This window comes from Teleopsis dalmanni, chromosome 2 (genome assembly GCF_002237135.1).
Source record: "Teleopsis dalmanni isolate 2A chromosome 2, ASM223713v2, whole genome shotgun sequence".
NCBI classification, from domain to species: Eukaryota; Metazoa; Arthropoda; class Insecta; order Diptera; family Diopsidae; genus Teleopsis; species Teleopsis dalmanni.
Window position 1 is genome coordinate 100662438 of NC_051847.1, and position 19244 is coordinate 100681681.

Consider the following 19244-nt stretch of genomic DNA (forward strand, 5'->3'; position numbering starts at 1 on the left):
TTCTTTGACATCCTAAATCTCTGTTTAGGTATATTGACAATGGAGCTGTCTAAACATTGTTTTTTTATAAGCACTAAGAAAGAGAAAGGAAAGCTGTTAGTAAAAAATTATCTCATTTTAAATCCTATTTTAATGAGAACAGATGTGATTCCAGAAATTAAAAATCGTTTGAATGAAAAAATATATAATTTAAATGGAAACAATTTAAACAAGTGTGCACACAAAATATCTCCAAAAACTTAGATTTTATATCAACTCATTACGAGGGAATGTTTTACATGAAAATAACTATAATCAAAATTAGATAAATATTATTATGTATATTTCAATTAAATATTGTAACATAATAAATATAAAAAAAGATTAAACAGAGTATATAGTACACAAGATATAATCAATGTGAAACATAATTTCTCTGGGTTATTTAAAAAAAAATTAAAATTATGATTTTGCATAACCGTCTTTTAAAACTAAAGAAGATTCCACAGCTCCAACATGATTCGTGAGTGATAACTACCATTTAGGCATGAGATAAAACCGTATAATATTTTAATGACGGATATTGGAAGAACCAAAAAAATGTTAATGTTAAATGGTACTAAGTCAAAAAAAATATAGATCATATATCTAATGGAATGACAAAGGAACTATACCAGATGAATGGCAGAATGACACAATTGTTTATTATTGTTATAAATTAAATAACAATCAAAAAACAAATTTTTTTTATTTCTTTTGTTTTGCAAGCTTATTTATAAATTCTTTATTGTTTTACCAAAGGCACTTTCAACTACGATCAATCACATATGCGAAACGATACATTTGTATATTTTGTCTAAAAGTTTCCGGAATTTATAATTTTATATAATTTGTATATTTTGTCTAAGTGATACACACTTGAGTTATATATTTCATTACATTATCTATTCAGATTAATTAATTGCTTAAGTAATAAAAAAGTATAATATTCCTATTGAATTATGATTTAACATTATCCCCAGTAAGGAGAGTATATAGAATTTGCAATCGAATGAAATAAATATGATATAACACAGTGTTTTAACGTATTATTCCATACTCATTCATCCAAATTCCTCTGCCTGAAATGATGCGTTGCATGATTATTTTGCCAGCAGACGAGTGACTTTTTTTGCAAGAACATGTAACATGCAACATGCAAGAAATTTTTGTTTTTGATATCTCAAGTAAATATTGTTGCCATTACAGCATCCAAATAATTTTAAATAAACAAGTAATTTATGAAACAAACTATGACTAATATGAAAATGTAATGTTAAGAAATAAATCTCTTAACGAAATAGAAGTACACTAACATTCTCGACTTCAATATTTCATTTTATTTTTACATACGTCTAAAATGGATCTAATTAAAGTTTAAAATATTAAATTGTTTATCTGATACAGTATCAAATATATGCATGGCAAAAAAAACCTGGGTTTATTATTATCACAGGGGACAAATGTACATCGTAACCTCAAAGATATATTGCGTTATTTTAACATGAAATCCCCAAATCTGGAAAAATTGGTGTTAATAATCGATATGTTGACTGCACAAACCAAATGCTATTTAATGTTTGGAAGTGTATTGGGAATATACCTTAGTATCTCTCTCTGTCTTAACTTAATTGTGGTTAAAAACACGATTTGAAATAAAGCTAAAGAAATCACATTAATGTAGACGATTTTAATCTAGCAAAACTACACCATATAACCCACAATGTGGGTATTTAACGGATCGTCATTGAATTATGTCACAATAATTACAATGATAAGAAAATATGGCGACGCATAATTTGTTAAATAAAAATAGAAAAATAATTTTACTTCCTTCTACTAAGATCATCATAATCCACAAAAAATGGATTTTATATTTTTTTAAGTGTACTTCGCTGAGAGTTTGAAGAAATACGTACACACTTGCACCACACCGAATGTGAAGAAATTTTAATGATGTGTGAATTTGGATGCTTTCCATTAAAATTTGATGTGCCCTATGAACACTTGATGGTTTCGGTTTCATAAGGCTCTAATTAAAAGATTTGCGCTTTATGATCAAAAGAAGAAATACAGTTGTACACTTACACTTGTGAACAAAGTAACCTAAGAGCAAAGTTAACTTTTTTATTTAATGAAAACTAAAGTAATTAAACGGAATCTTAAGTAAGTAAATGAGTAAAATAAATGCAAATTAAAGCGGACAGATTTTTTGTTCCTGCAAAACATTTGTTCTCCAAAAGTGCTTAATAATATCCAATGTTAACAAGAAGATATCACTGTACGCTGTATTTTGATAAACATATCAAAATAATATAAAAAGAATTTTTGTTGTTATAGTTCACCACTTTTCAAAGCCTCTCTACTAAACATATTGCTGATGTGGGTCTGGTAACCCCGCTTAGAAAACTTGTTAATATTTAAATACTATAGGTGCATATGTATAAGATGAGGTTATTAAATTTATAAAGATTTTTAAGAAAATTTTACATGTATAATATTCCATCATGTTTTGGTTGTAACGGTATGCTGTAGACAAATCCATAGCAGTTCTCGCAGTGATTATTAGTTATATATTTAGTATTCAGTAGTTACAATATTTATTTCATTAATAGAAAGTATCACTCGCGATTATTCGTTAATCGGTATTCGTTATTTGATTATTGATTATTGATTATTGATTATAATGCTTTAAATTTTATGGAAGTTTAGGGGGAATTAAAATTGTTTTAATTATTATTAGAAGTAGATATTGCACGATTTTTAAGCGTTTTAAGCGTCACTCGCTTACTAAAATGTCTTTAATTGTTAGTTCACGATTACTCATATTTGAAAGTGATGCTTATCGGTTCTAATTTTGCACATTTGTTAATTTAAATTATCTTTTATCTTAACCAGGTATATAAGTCACAGAACACTTTAAGAATTTAATTTCGTTTCGATGCTCAACGTTCGAAATTTGTTATGCTACTTTGTCACATTGTTGCGTAAATGTGAATGTGTGTCAACTTTAAATCTGTATCCAAATCCGGTCGGCATCAATTGATCGTTAAAAAATTATAAGCACTGCATGTATAAATAAATAAATAAGAAATCAACAATCCAACGAACCGACATGTACGTATACGTGGCATCGGCAGTGTTCATCCCTCGACAGATAAAAGACGTCACATTTTGGTGGCTTCTGCCATCTGATTCTGAGAGATTTTTTTTGTTAGTTTTTTTCTTTTTATTTTCAGAAATTGTTTCTTTATTTTGGTTTGGAATGAAGGCATTATGGTTGTTTCTTTCTTTATGCAGTCTTTTTTTTATTGTATTATATTAGTGCAGCAACGTAACGTAAGTAGCATAACAAAACTTGACGCTTGCCAACGAAGCACTTGTAAACATCAGAGTTTTACATAAATGCAGAGATTACTCGATGTAAATGAGTGGTGCGTTACATGCGCGCGCTCAGTTAAGCAACCATCGTCCAACCGCATGAGGTTATGAACGCAATCTATTTGTGCAGTAAATTTAACGCGAACCAATGAATGAAGATGCTGTATAATGGCGCTGTTCTTTCTTTTGTGGGAGAAATAAGATAAGCATAGAAGATGCCATTTTAGTGTATAAAAATTTTAAATACACGAAATTCTATTTAGAAACGTTTCACTTCAGTTTCGTCATGCAATCATTGTAAAAAGGATCGCAAACATACTGATACTTTCATTAGTTTTATATGTTAGAATATATTTTATAATAATATATTTAAATTATAAATTTATATGAATTTAATTTAGAGTTTGCTTTTTCAGATGAGTTTTATTAGAAAATGTAAATGTAAATTTCGTGAAGCATTGGATTTAATTTTGCCAAGTGCATATTAGTAGCCACAATTCCACTGACCTCAAGATATTCACACGTGTAATGGTTAACCGATGGTTGCTTGTAACATAATGTAATAATTATTTAATAATGTGTGTACATCGATAGACAACTTCAACATCATAATTAAAATATGAAATTGTTGAATTGTTGAATTGACAATTATTTTAGTCGCAAGTTTACGCATTATTATTGGTTTTCTTTGCTCCACTTAAAAATGGCTACACTCATATCTACCATTCTCACAGGCATGAAGCTCGAAACCAATCTAAAATAATTTACACACAGCTATACACTCTAACCAATCACAGCAGAGTAAATTGTGTTCATAGGCGTGTTTATTCCGCTGCATGGGAGAGCAGATCTGACGTGAGCATGCGCTGGTAAGCTCTCAGAGAATGGAAACCGTGACAAGAGATGAACGAGTCTCACATTGCAAGACATTGCTACAAGGTTGCGAATTTTATCAACAGAAATGCGATAATATTTTTTTCGAAAGGAAAATACTTGTGTGACTTGAATGGCTTTATAAGTTTTACTTATATAAGTAGGGAACGAACGGAAGTTTTTGTAAAAAATGTTTATAACGTCGCTTATACATATTTATAAAATTTTAGACACAATAGTTAAATTATTTTTTTTATTAAAATTTCATTTTTAATGCAAATGGTTATACTTATATTATGCGTTTTTTTATTCATTTCAGGAAATTATATATGTAATTATTCTTTTTATTTGTGGAGACATAGCTCTATTAAGAACTTTTATTATATCATAATTATATATTGTATTTTGAAAAAAATCCTTAACAAAATATTATTCCTATTACTTTAAACAATTCTAGAGTAATTTGACTCATACCGTTAAAAGGATTCCTTTTAACACTTTTAACCACATTAATTGAAAACGATAAAAAGCGAATGTGAAATGCGAAATCCGAAATGCGAAAGGAATGCTTTATTAGTCTTTGCGGAGATTTTGGTTGATGAATTCATTCACAGTTTACTCGATTTACTACTCGATTCTAGCTTTTGTTTTGTTGAATGTCCGCCTTGAATTGTTCAATACACAATTCATTGATATGTGCTGGCCTTAATTAATAAAGAATCACACAGAACTATGAGCGGTAAGTCATACAGTCATACATGGCAATGAAATAAATATATACCCGAGTATAGGTATTGTATATAAAATAATAATTGTAATCAAAACCGGATATTCCAAGTTTTAAAGGAACAGAGTAGAAAAGAAATTCCATCATGGGAACCTTAAGCAACATTCGGTTAAAATTGTCTTTACATTTGCTGGCATAAAGAATCAATCATTGACAAGAGTTCATCGAAAATAATCACATTCATTAAGTTGAAAAAAGTTTGCGGTTAGATACAATTTTCAATTTTGCCATGTAAATATAGCAGGTTGTGCTAGTTTCTTTGTCATACGGACTCTGGTGCATTCGACGTAACCGGCGTATTAAATTTCTGAAGTGAAGGAAACAAATATTCAAAGAAGATTGAGAAAATAAGTTTCAGTAGATTTTGTAAGAGCTTCCAATGACCATAATATACTTACCTTACCTTATATTGAATATTCTAATTAAGCAATCCGAGGTGCTTTTTCATTCATACTTAATATTAATAAATTAGAAAGAATTCAAAAAAATAAATAAAATGAAACCTCAGTATAACTATTTCTCACGTTTTCATGTAGGTATGTTAACATAACATATTTACGTCCAATATATGGAGGAAACGTGATATTGGAGCAGTTCCAAAATTATACTAACCTGCGGTCTGTTATTGCTATTACATACATATGTAACATATATATACATTAATATTATTCAAAAGTTCAGTTTACGCATACATTACATGCATACAGTCAGTCGCTCGGCGTTTTTTGCAAAAGTAACGATCAATCCTGTAAAATTTTTCGAATAAAAAAAGTTAACAAAGGCAATATTCTATTCCAGTGAGCGATGAGTAGTAAAATAGAATGAATGGAAGTTGTTGCAACTTATTATGAGTCTATCAAGGACAAACAATAATTACAACAAATCCCAGTGGAACTAGCCTTCAGATGAAAAAACATAAGTTAGCTATGATTTATCAAGTAAAACAGAAATGTACGCCAAAGGTTTTTTCAAGCAAGAAGTTTACATACTCCACGGGGTGATTGGTGGTTGGTAATGCGTATTATCATTTATAGGTTGACATTTTGATGTATTACAATTTTGGATATGAAGGTGGATTATGAATTGCAGTTATACATTCGTATACCTTATGCAACATAGTTAACCATAATGTAGTCATATTAAATATATTTGCAGTTATTCAATTTTTCTGAGTTTAGAAATTATTATGGTAGCTTTGCATATAATAAATTATCACTTCTCTTTTAAATTAGATATAAGGATATAATATAACAGTTATGGTTACCAGAAGAATAATGCATAATGTATTAGAATTATTTTTACGCAATTTTATAAGACCCCAGCTTTTATAAGTGTTGTCATGTGATGAATTTTCCACTATTAACTGACAACTTACATTGTTATTTCTGAAACAACCTTCAATCCTTTGTTAAACTAATTTTATTTTAACTGAAATTTGTAGGCATCTGCAAACACTTCTATATGCAATAAAAGGAAATAAATTCTACATAGATTTTATTACTATTAATACCATCTCATTAAATTAATTTGATTTCTTTATAAGGTGTAGAAACATCAAATTTCGAGAACGTACGAGGTGGCTTCAATATTTAAAGTAGTTTCTTACGGTATTCGGATTGATTCACCTATAAATAACATAAACAGTTCAATTACAGTGTTTATGAAATCGCAATTGTTGCAAGGACGGCTGCGTTTACGGTCCGGAGCCACTCGTCGAGTTTAACGATCAAGTGCCGTTCGTTACACCCAAAGTGACTACATAGGCAGATTCCTGCGGCTTATAACAACAACAACAACACAAATTATATGTTTTTTTGCAAGGATCTATATAAATAAATATCTTTATATCTTTAAACTATTTTATTAAATAGTTGAACCGGCGATTGAAAAATCTGATTTGTGGTGCATTGCAAAATATTTGATAAACGATCTGAATAATACCCTAGCTTCATTTACACGTTGTATCTCTACAAGTTTAACAATTCCTATATACGTATACGTATACGTATATAAACTATAAAAGAGTTTTGTAATTTGATTAAACATTGCTTTTGTCAGAAAAAAAACGTTTGGATCCAAATAATTGATTGATAATAAACAAATAAACAAATTAATTAAGTAGGGTAAAGCCTATTTTATTTCGTGAAAACTATTGAAACATATTTAAGCACTATAAAGGAGATTTCGCCATGCTGGATACAATAATATATTGATATATAAGAAGCATCAACGACAGCTCATTGAAATCAGTACAACTCAGTTAAATCGACGCAAAAGTCATAATAATCGATTACTTTGAAAATGAAAAACTTGTTAATACTAGTAAATATTATAGTGTGTTATTAATGAAGAAAGTACTCTATGAAAGCCCTCAATGAAGGAGATGATGACTGTTGCACTTCGAATTGCAAGGACTTCTGTTCGGAAAAATCAAAAGTGTATTTAAGAATTTTATAAAAAAGATGTAAACATTTTTGAAAACCGATAAAATGGTTGCAATGGAATAGAAGCATTGACAAATGAAGTCGATAATAATGTAATTTTACATATCAGCCCAATAACTTTTTAGCCCAATTGTTATAATTGTAACTCATCATGAATATTTGTTTTTTATTAACAGATATAGACATACTTTCATCAAAATTATTTCTATTAAAAAAAAATTTCTTTAGATTTGTTTTCATAGTTTTTATGTACTAATTAAGAACTGACTAAAGATTTTAATCAAATCTGCATGTTAAAACAGTTGCTACAGACTAACAAATATCACGGCTATTAGATATTTACACCAAGAAGGTATAGAGACTGCGGAGTTTTAAGTCACAAATCAAAATTCTCAACAGCAACAAAAGAAAGAAAGATAAACATGTAATATATAAGACGGAAAATGTGAAACAATTATTTTAAGCGACTACTGAATATTTCACACTTTATAATACATGTTTACCAAAATGGTTGCATTAAAAATATTATGATTAAGCAATAAGTAAATGTTATAATTGTACCCATTGTCTTATTTAGAAAAGTATTTGCTTTTTTGTTGTATGGTAGGTAAGTTAATCTTAAGTTCTAAACTTTAACTTCATAATATTGTTTATGGAGAGATTGCGACTATTCACTTTGTTAGAAAATATTTTAAAATCCTTGAATTTCGACTCAATTTCGATTCCTCGATTCCTTGATTCAACAAAAAATTTTAGAGAATTTCCATATTCAGATATATTTCAGATCTTTGGTCGGGTCACGTCTCCTTATGTCGGTAGATGATGGCATATACTACCATTTCTACCAAGCCCATTTTCTTTCTTAGAAATATGCTCTCTTATGAAAAGGCGAATGAATCACGGAGCCAAATCCGGTGAATACGAGAGATAATTAACTTTACTAACACGTATCATTATCAACAGATGTGACTATACCAAGGTAAATAGGAATATTTATATATTTTGTATATTTTATATTATTAATTAATATAAATTAATTTATCCAATTAAAATTGGATAAACTGATGTTTTCGAGATGCCCAATTTAAATTTCATGAACTTAAGCAAAGATTTGAGTTAATATTTAATGAATTCATGAACAGTTTTCATTGAATCTACGATGTTCAAGTTAGTCATTACTTCAGTTCTTACAATTGTTTTTAATAAACTTATACTACTCAGGGACGCTGTCATGTCGTTACTATAAATTTGGTTCAGAAAATGAAACGTTTCGGTAAGTTTATAATTAAAGAAGTTTGTTTAATGCTCATTTATGCCTAATAACACAAACATAATATCACTTTACACAAAATAAATCCATTATGTTATGAAATTGTACATTAGGTTTCCTACAGACCCATATATGACATTAAATAAAATTTTCAAATCCAAAAAATGTTTTAATCTAAACCAAGTAAATTCTCAGGCTCATCCTACAACTATTTCGCATACATCTAAATATCTATCAGCAGTGGTCTTTGGAAACATTTGAACAGCAAATATAACACAAAACATATATAAATAAATAATAAATAATTTGGAGCCATTACTATAACTACAAATATTATTATTATCACGATTTCAAATAAGATCTTACATATTCACAAAAATATATTGAAATAATTAAATATGTACTATTTCTTATTGCTATATTAGTTTTATATTTAATAAAAGTATCGTAGATTCAGATTCAGTTGTTCTCTACAAATAAATTTTTGCTTACAGTGCTGGATTGGTGGTAAGTTTGATATGATTTTGACCCTTGAAGTCACCTATTTTTTTTTATTTTTTGTGGACTCCAAAAAGTTGGAATAGATTTTGTCATTAACAATAAAAGTATATGAAATAGTTTTATGTTTCAAATTTCTTTACGATTTGAAAAATTCCACTCACTGAGAGCCCTCAAATTACATAAATTTATTGCAACATAAAAATCTTCAACGAATTGATTTTAAATATTACATATAAGGATGATCTTAGCTATATTTGATAAATGTTTAAATGTAGTTAAATGTTTGTAGTTTTTTAGGTATGCTTAGTAGGAATATGATGTTTCATACACTCAAAAATATATAACCTCATCATTTTGTCAGAAAAATATTAGCTCATGTGGTAAAGAAGAAATGATAACTAACATGTGGTATGGTTGAACCAACATGATGCGTTGAATAAGAATATTTTGACCTGTGATTAAGAAAAAATCTGATTAAATCAATCAAATTATTTTTCTGAGTGTAGTACTTATGTTTTCATATAATATTGGATTTAAGTAAAATATATTTATTTCCATGTTTTTATTTAACACTTGTTAACTAATACATCCACTAAATTATCCCTATCTTACATCTCCATTTAACAAGTAGGAGCAAGTTGATTGTGATTAAGTTGATTCCATACTATTATTACCAATATAGGCCGTGTGCGAGTTCGAGTAAAATTAAGGTAAAGAAAATTGAAATTTCCTAGGTATTTTTGCATTCCACTTATTTACCAATATACCTTATCAAAGTGTACGAATTCGAGAAATTTGATGGTGAAATTTATGAAATTTATTTAATTATTAAACATCTTATAAAATTTTCAAAATGGTAATACTTAATTTTTACCAAATTTACTCTATTCGAAATTCTGGTAAATAGTAATATTCGCTGCCATACCGACATAATTTACTATTTCCCTAATTTACCATTAATTTACTCGCACACGGCAATAGTAATTATTTGTTCACATTTAAAATTTTAATACTGAAAATGTGTTATGATTATTTTTTTGCACGTTTGTTGAGTCCCATTTATTCATTATCTCTTTAGCATTACTCTTGTTAATGTTCTTCTCTTCCCTTCTTTTCGTTAAATTTCAATCCCTTTTTTCTTTTCACTTCTACTTCTACCGCTGTTACACTTTGTGGTGCTATTGTAGTTCAGAAATGACCCTGCATGGGTTGAATGATTTCGGAACTATTTAATGCAACACGTTATTGATATAATCTCAATTTTCTGGTGGAATTCATATTCATGTAATTATTCATATTCATATAATCATTTTCAGAAAAGATAGTTTTAAATTTTTTTTAGGTTTCAGTCTATCACATCAAAATATAATTACTTAATATATTTCAAGTTTTTAAGAAGCCCAAAAGAACAATAATTATCAATGCAGACACAAGAAGTTTCTTTGGCAATACTGAAACCATATTTCATTAATGGAAATAAGAACTTATAAAATAAATTATTTCTTTATTATATTTGTATATATAATTATTACATATTTGATTTATTTGAACTCGAAGCCATATCTGATTTAATATCTGATTAAATACTTTAAAAGATGTTTGAAGAATTATTCATTATACCTGATAATCTTTTATTTTATTTTTGAAATCTATATTATTACTTTACGCTTTTTTTATGTTATTAAGGATTATGGGTTAGCTGATCTGCTTAATTGAACACTCCTCAATTAAGCGTTAGGGTGATTCTTATTACGAAAATTTAATTTCCTTATGATAAACCCATCAAAGTATTTGCTTCTGGTATAATAAACAACGTTTTATATTTGTATAATAAAAGTCAATTTAGATGCGTCACTACGTATTTAGGGTATTGGAAAATCGAGAAAAGATTCCATTTTTCAAATCAAATGTTCTTTTGACTGGCATAATGTTTTTAAAAATATAACTTTTTTCATACTTTGCAAATGTTTATGTTAGATTCTAAACATCGTCCACATGTAAAAGTTTTTTTGTTACAAAATCGGTTGTTGGTCATTAATGAATTAACATGAAAACATTTACTATTGATGCATTTTTTTAACAAAATTCTTAAAATATATTACAAAACTCTATCTGTAAAATCAGCACCACCACCTATACAAAAGTAGCGTTTTTAATGAAATTAACCAACTTTTTGACCACTTACGATCTTAATTATACAATTAATTTACAATAAATATATACTAATTCCTTATATTTATTATAATTTCTTAACTTTTCTTCATATAACACAAATCTCTATCTTAAAAGTGTATACCACCTTCCATACAGGTCCATTTGTAAATTGTATTTACGTATCTTAAATTAACAAATCTATTTTTGAATAGCCTATATTTTACTATATACAAGAATATATATATAATATATATGTATTATATATATAGAATATATCGTATAAGATATATACCTATATCTTTATAAGAATTTTTATGCAATATAAATTCCTTTTCTTCTGTGACTTTGGTCAAATTATGCACCACGTTCTGGTATGTGATTATCCACTTGCATCTTCTGACCCAGTTTTATAAGTAATTTCGCGCCATTGAGATAATGTGAGGTATTTTAGGCTGGTTCGGTGTTCGTACACTTCAACTCATTGAAAAGCGGTACATATTTTAATGGCTGCTGTTAAAATGTTTCGTGCTGTTATGATTGTACTTATAATAAATAGATTTGTTATCAGTTGCTATTGACAGCAATATCGGAAAAAATTGAGCATGTTATCATGAGAAAAATAAATTTTCAGTAAAGAAGAACACACCCTTAATTGCTTTTTAATAATATATATTACCGCCAAAAAATTGTATCGCGTTTGATGAAGATTTTAAAATCAGTGATGTAAATACTCAAAAAAACAACTTAAATAAGAATTGCACCTAATTAATCAAAAGTAAATTTAAACAATAAAAAATTTGTATAATCTTTAAACAGCCCTCTTTAATATTATTAATAAAAGTTTTCTATATTATCGCCAAATGATTGCTTTACTTCTTCTTCTTATCATTATATTTTTGTAAAATACTCTAACCGTGCAGTTGACAGAATAACAGAATTCATTACACACTAAGCTAGGCCTATAGCACAAGATCTAAGATGCGAATCCTAACTTGGGTGAAGTTTTTTTCATTTTAATTTCCTAACTATTACAATTGAATTAAATATAATATATACATTCATTTTAATACACGCATTCATTTTTAAACAAACTGTACATAAAATTATTATTACCATAAATGAAGCATAATCTGATGTTTTTGATTTTCCAGTAAATATGGAATTCTGTTTACAAAATAAAAATTTATATTATTCGGGAATATACCTAGTACAAGGTTCAATTTAAACCTTAAGGAAAGCAAGATAAAATTACGAAAGGTATATTGACGTCCTAATGTAGTCAGATCAACACAACAATATAGATGTGCCCAAATATAGTAGAAGCTTTGAAAACATTAAACTATTAAAAAACGTGACATTGAAGTCAATGTTATCCCCGAATCTAATTTAACAATTAATCATCGCAGAGAATTTAACCACAGATATCCTATTTTTTTTTTTTTTTTGATAATGTTCAATCTCAAAAAAATTAATATATAACAAAATTATAGCAAACCATAACTTTATTTAGTCGGAAAAGTTTATTATTGGACTTTTTGAATCTAATCATTTGCTTTCATATGTAAAATCTATATATATGGCATTCAAAGGCTTCTTAAAGGTACTCTTTGAGTAATGATCAGTTAACTGATGAACTGTCCGCTTTGTAATAGCTCACTAACCATTCATCATATATTTAGGACGTGTGCGAGTTAGGCTAAGTTGCATTCTAAATAAGGGAAATTATAAGTTGTGCCGATAATGAAGTAATGTGTAGATATGTGCTGATAAATGACTAAATGTGTGCAGTGCAAAAAATCCCAAAAAATTTCCCATTTGGTTTAGCATCAATTTAGCCTAACTCGCAAACGTAACTAACGTTTACTCTACTTTTGATTGTATTCAAAATATTATCTTTTCAAATTATTTACTCACCAATCGTTTAATATATACACTAGTGTTTATACATAATATACGTACTAGTTATATTTAAAGAAGTTTATTGTTTACTAGAAATTTTTAACATATCTAATAGTACATTATGAAAATAAAAAGAAAAAATTTCAAATATTTAAGTACGTAATTTAAAAAACAAATAACTTTAAAATTATAAATATGCTATTTAGTTCATACTTATAATAATGTGCTTTCAAAAGTACAATTGTGCAGCCAAACACCGTTTTATTTGGTGTACATCAATCATCTATTGCTTCTATGGCTTCAATAATAATACCGAAGTAGAAACAAGTGGAAACTATAAAACTATTTTCACAAGGTAATAAGGTAAGCTCGCTATAAGCTCGCAATCTAAAAATCCTTAAACTAAATTTTATGTTATTATGCTTCCTCCTTATCATCACACTAATTACGGAAAATGTTGTTCTAAATATTCTGAGATCCCTATTACAAATCTATGAAACTTTTTAAATACAAATGCAAGTAATAATCGCATTTCAAATCCAGCAGGCTTCGTAGTATCTCAAGTTTTTATCGGCAGCATAAACTCATGATAAACTGCTTAAAATATTAAAGGCGTAAAAGCAGTAAAATAGTAAATTGCTTAAAGCATTTAAAAGAGCCATTGATAAGAATAACAAAGTATTTCAGCAAAATAACACTACAAAACTATTTTGCACAGAAAAAGATACAAAAGAAGAGTGGCGGTTATAAGTCAAGTGCATCTATGAGCTGTAAAATGCAGCATCTTTCATTCGTACGGAGACCTCTACCTCCTCAAAACCCGATGTAAAGTCATCATTGCTGATGAAAATAGAAACATTAACTTACTGTTGCTCGTCATACCATGACAGTAAGCAGCTACCGATTTTACTTGCTCATTGATTTTGCTACTTTTCGTTATTTTTTGTTATTTTTTTAAGTCGTGCACAATTTTCTGTACCACATGCATATCTAAAGTTTTGGTACATTCGTATCGTCTCGATAAACGTTTGTGTGATGTAGTTAAAGGTAGTATTTTAAACAGTGCTCAAGGAACTATTCAAAATGTTCAAAATTCCATTGTGTTGCAGCTTTGCAATATTGCAGCGTAACAGAGTTAATATTCTTTCGTGTATTAAGTCAGTGATATGAAAAGTACGTGCATTGTAGCTTTTTCCGAATATTTTATTTATTATGGTAAAATATATTCATATATATATAAAGAATATCATTTTGAGTCTATACAATATCAGATAGTGTGAGCTAGTTTCGGCGCAAAAATGAACTTTATCAATGATTTTATAATACCTACTTTTACAGATCTGATTTATTCTTTTTACACTCACTTAACAAAGTAAATAATTTTAATATCATATTGATGTTAACTTACATATCGTTTAGTTGTTTCATTTTTGAAAATTTATTGTAACTAACGAATTTAGTGCAATATCTCATCTTATATCAGATAAGAACCATATTTGGGTCATAATAAAATAAAATAATACACACAGACAATTGCTGACGTCATACAAGTACACCACTTTCTTGTTCCTGTACTTAACTAAACTGTCATAGTTCAGGAAGTACCGCTCACTTGTTTCGACCGAAATACAATAATAAGTCAATAAGTGGTCTTACAGATGTGAATATATAGCATATACCCAGATCTTGATTAAATCCGAAAAAGAAGAAGGCACAAGTGTTGACCTCCTAATAGAAGAAATATTTGTTTAATTAAACATGGTGTGAAGTGGTGGTTCACCAGATAATCTAATGCATCCTACTGAAGCGATAATAGTAAAATCAAAAATAATCCCAAAAGCGCAAAATTATTCTTGGCACATACCATACATATACCATATTTTATTATTTGTACTCGAACACAATAAATAAGGAAAGCATCAAAGAAAAAAAGTACAAATAAATATAAAAAATTTAAGAGTTATGGTCAACGATATCGAAAATACAATTTCCAACCGTAAGTAAATAAATATCTCAATATTGAAATTGATTAAGCTATAATATTATTAATAATCTACACTAATGGATCTCATTTACAAATGAATGAGGTTGGATAAAATCTGCATATACACTCTTATTAGGTTAAGCTTACTTATACCAGTGAAACAAATTTTCAAAAAATAATCAAATTTATCTATCAATAAAAACGGTCGAGAATGATAGCTGGCAAAGCCTCGGACATAATTTTATAGTGAATGACAACGCCATCATAACTAGAAGTTCAAACCATTTTGAGTTAACATACACACTTTACGGCTCTAACATAAGCATAAAAGCAGTTCAAACATGTACACGAATATCCTAATCCAGGAAATACACACCGCTATAGTGCGCATGTCTCAGAGAACATCTCTAAAGGATTTCTAATAACGATTTTTGAAAGCAACAATGTTCCTGTAAGTACAATAGTTCAATAATTTATCATTTTTCTACATTCTGTTATAAATATATTTAAACTTTAACATCTATGTTCCGGATGTGACCATCTATAATGTCATAATTTATCCTAAAAGCTTCATTTTCATTAACCCTAAAAACTCTTCATTTTCTTTATTATTATCATTATCTTTATTAGAAATCATACTACAAAGTACAATCCATATATTCTATAACTAGCTACCTTACAGTAATGAGTTATAATATTTATGTAATATTTAATTTTTTAGACAGTTTACTCTTGACACATGAAATAATAACATATGCGACACTAAATTATCTTTATAGATTTTTAATAATGTTAGGTTAGTTTAAGACTGTTAAACTTGAATTTCATTGTTAAAAACTGAAATATCTGGGAGAAAAAACGACTGCAACCTTAAGCTCGGCACTTCCAAAAGAAGCGTTAAAAACCGTTAAACTATAGAAAAATCAAAGAGGAAAAAGTATGTTCTTTTACTTACCATCTCCGGATATGCTTCCTTGGGAACTGAGAGAGTCTTCTGAAAGTAAATATTTGCATTATTACTCTTGATTCCCTTTGTTCAAAGAATATATTTGAATTAATATTTAACATATAGTTTTTAATCGAACTTTGTTAAGCGCACCTTGTCTGTACTTACCAGCATTGTTTTGAGTTTCATTTATAGCTGCTATCCACTCTGCCGCGGAATGAGGTACAAAATTCGTTGCATTCGTTGATGGAGGATTTGTTGCATTACCATTATGAGCACAATACTCTTTTTATATATCAAAAAAAACAAAAGAAAAGAAAAGGAGAATATTGTTACTTTTCGTAGTTAGAAGACACAATAGCAAAATAGCAACAAAGTATTATGAGCATTTGCGCTTAGAGCTGCAAGCAGAATTTATACCATTGAAATTACTCTATTTTTGCCTTTAAATGCATTTAGCATTTAGCATTTATTGTTGAAACCATTTTGCATTCATTTACTATTATTATTTTTATAAAAATGTTTTTATTTCATAAATATATGAAAATAAATGTGTCTTACATTTTTTTACAAATGATTCGTATTCGATTTCATTTACATAAAAGACAATGGCTCTGGAAAAAACGGAACCATACAAGCATCCAAGCATCTAGGGTAAAGCATCTAATTTAACAAATCTAATTTCTAAAAAAAACCGGACTAGTCCTTAAATCTATTGCTTGCGTGTTTCTTTGCACGTTCAACAACAAGTGCTTTATCAATAAATGGAATAAGGAAGTTTATTGCAGACGAGGATATCCCATAGATAAATACCAAAATAGCATTCTAGGTATGCCCGTGATTATAAGGTAAATAATTCAAGAACTTTTACTTAAGAGAATAGGTTTAGATATAAAATGAAAAGTTTTGAATGCATTCTTAACATTGTTATTATTTGTAGTATTTTTTTGTAAAGACCTTTGGTTTTGTCATCGCTTTGTAAAGTGATGTACGGTATGTGCTGGCGTGATTGTTGTTGCTGGTTAGTTGATTGGAGTGCTGCTTGATCTAATTGTGGCTGTATATGATCAGAAGAACTGTTGGTACTTGGATGATGGTTATGTTGATTGTGATGCGAGGAGGAATGATGAAAATTGTGTTGTTGGTGAGTTAAAACTGCTGATACTGAACAAAGTCCATGACCTAATTGAGCTGGCTGCATTTCCATACTGAGCATATCATATATTTCCTACAAGATAAATTAAAAATATTGTAAAATGTGTAAAAGCATCTTAGAAGAGAATCTGATATGAATGTAATAGCTTTTTTATTAATGTAGTTTATTTCAAAATATAGGGGAATCTTCAACAAGTGTGCACATAGAAGCGCGTGCTCTTTTTACTAGCCACAGAAATGCTGTACACTAACAGGTAGCAATCATAATACACTAACAAACTTCAAACGCGTAGAAGATCTATTCTTCTATGGTTTTTAAAAGTGATAAAAGTGATAAAAGTGATAAAATTGATAAAAGCCGCATTGGTACTTGAACTCGTGTTTTAAGAGTTCAATTATAGTGGTTTGTCACGGCATCATGAAAAGCAGATGATCTGTTAAACTAAATCGTTTAAATGATCTGTTAAATGACAGAAATGAGAATGCTTGCTTAAATATCTCACAGGAGTTATTTCAGAGTTGATTCTTGGTCTATGTTGTAGATGGATGCCGTAGCTGCATTTTCCCTGAAACAATTTCGTTAGTTTAGATAGTTTAGATGTTCGTTAGTTCGAGAAGTGGCGGCAAAATAAATTCTCATTGAAACAGTCGTTCAGTTTTCACTAAAAACTGTAGGCATTGCGTGTAGCTGTTACACAACATATGAGAAGTCGCGCTTTTTACAGCAATTCACCTGTTGTTTATTGGCATTTGCGTGCGCGCTGCTGTTTTTAATAGTTTTCTGTGTGTGCCCCTTTCTCTTATTTTTTGTTCTTCCTCACATAATGAGTGTTCAATAAAATTATTTTTAAGGAAACGAATAGAACGGGGGTTGGAAAATGGTTAACTAGAATAGCACACCTGTTGCTTTTTCTTCGCCCTTTCGGTGTTAGAAACTTATATTTATATTTACAGGAAAAACACAAAATTATGTTTATTCTATGTCAGTTCCAGAGAGCAACGAACGGGACGTTAATGCATTTCGACCTTAAGTCAAATTATAAAAACTTATCGCCCGATGTAGTAAAGGACGCACGTTTACGCTAATAAATGTGAGAGTTCTAAGAGTTCTAAGCCCTAATAGCGAACGGGCTTTGTTTGCAACAAAGTAACGCTCTCCAATAAATTCATATTAGATATTTATACACATATAGGTTTAGGGTATGTGAGTACTTATGAATATGCATATGCATATACATAGGTGTATGTATATCTCAAAAATAACTAAATCGTTGATATTTTTCAGGATAAACAGCTACAGTTTTACGTAATAGCTAAATATCTAAAATAGTTATACATATGTACATTCTTTATTGTTTTACTAGCGCACACTTATTCTTTCATCCATTCATCCACCACTGCAAAGGCTAGTAGTGTAGTGTAGTTTATATGTGGGAAATGAAAATTCCTTTTGCTGTCTGTTTATCTGTTTATCTGTTTATTTAAATTTCATGCTACTAAAAGAAATTTAAAACAAAACAAAACAAAACATAAAAAATGAAAAATAAAAAATAAAAAATAGTTCACATACATATACATAAATAAAATAAATTAAAATTTTTGACAGAAGTAAACGCGTATTTACCCTAATTCCAGTAGATGCGAGCTAAAGTCGCGCGCATTGTACTTTTAGTGAATACTAAAAGTGCAAGTCCTATTTAATGAATTGTAAAGCAACAGACTGAAGGGGTTTACCCTACCAATTTCTGTTTTGACCTCTTTACAAAATGTGAACATCCACCACCTTGCACTTTTATTAGCATGTAAATTGAGTTCTTTTAAAAACGCTATCT

General features: G+C 28.8%; 1 protein-coding gene across 1 annotated transcript in view; it reads right to left on the reverse strand.

The window, feature by feature from the left end:
- The window catches only part of LOC119675191 (GATA zinc finger domain-containing protein 14), a gene marked incomplete at its 3' end in the record, with an annotated part of 52208 nt that extends 34743 nt beyond the window's left edge, over positions 1–17465 (reverse strand). Inside the window, 3 exon segments of the mRNA XM_038086381.1 lie at positions 16267–16305; positions 16426–16542; positions 17215–17465. Of these exon segments, the coding sequence (XP_037942309.1) occupies positions 16267–16305; positions 16426–16542; positions 17215–17464 (406 nt within the window).
- Positions 17466–19244: the final 1779 nt, after the last annotated feature.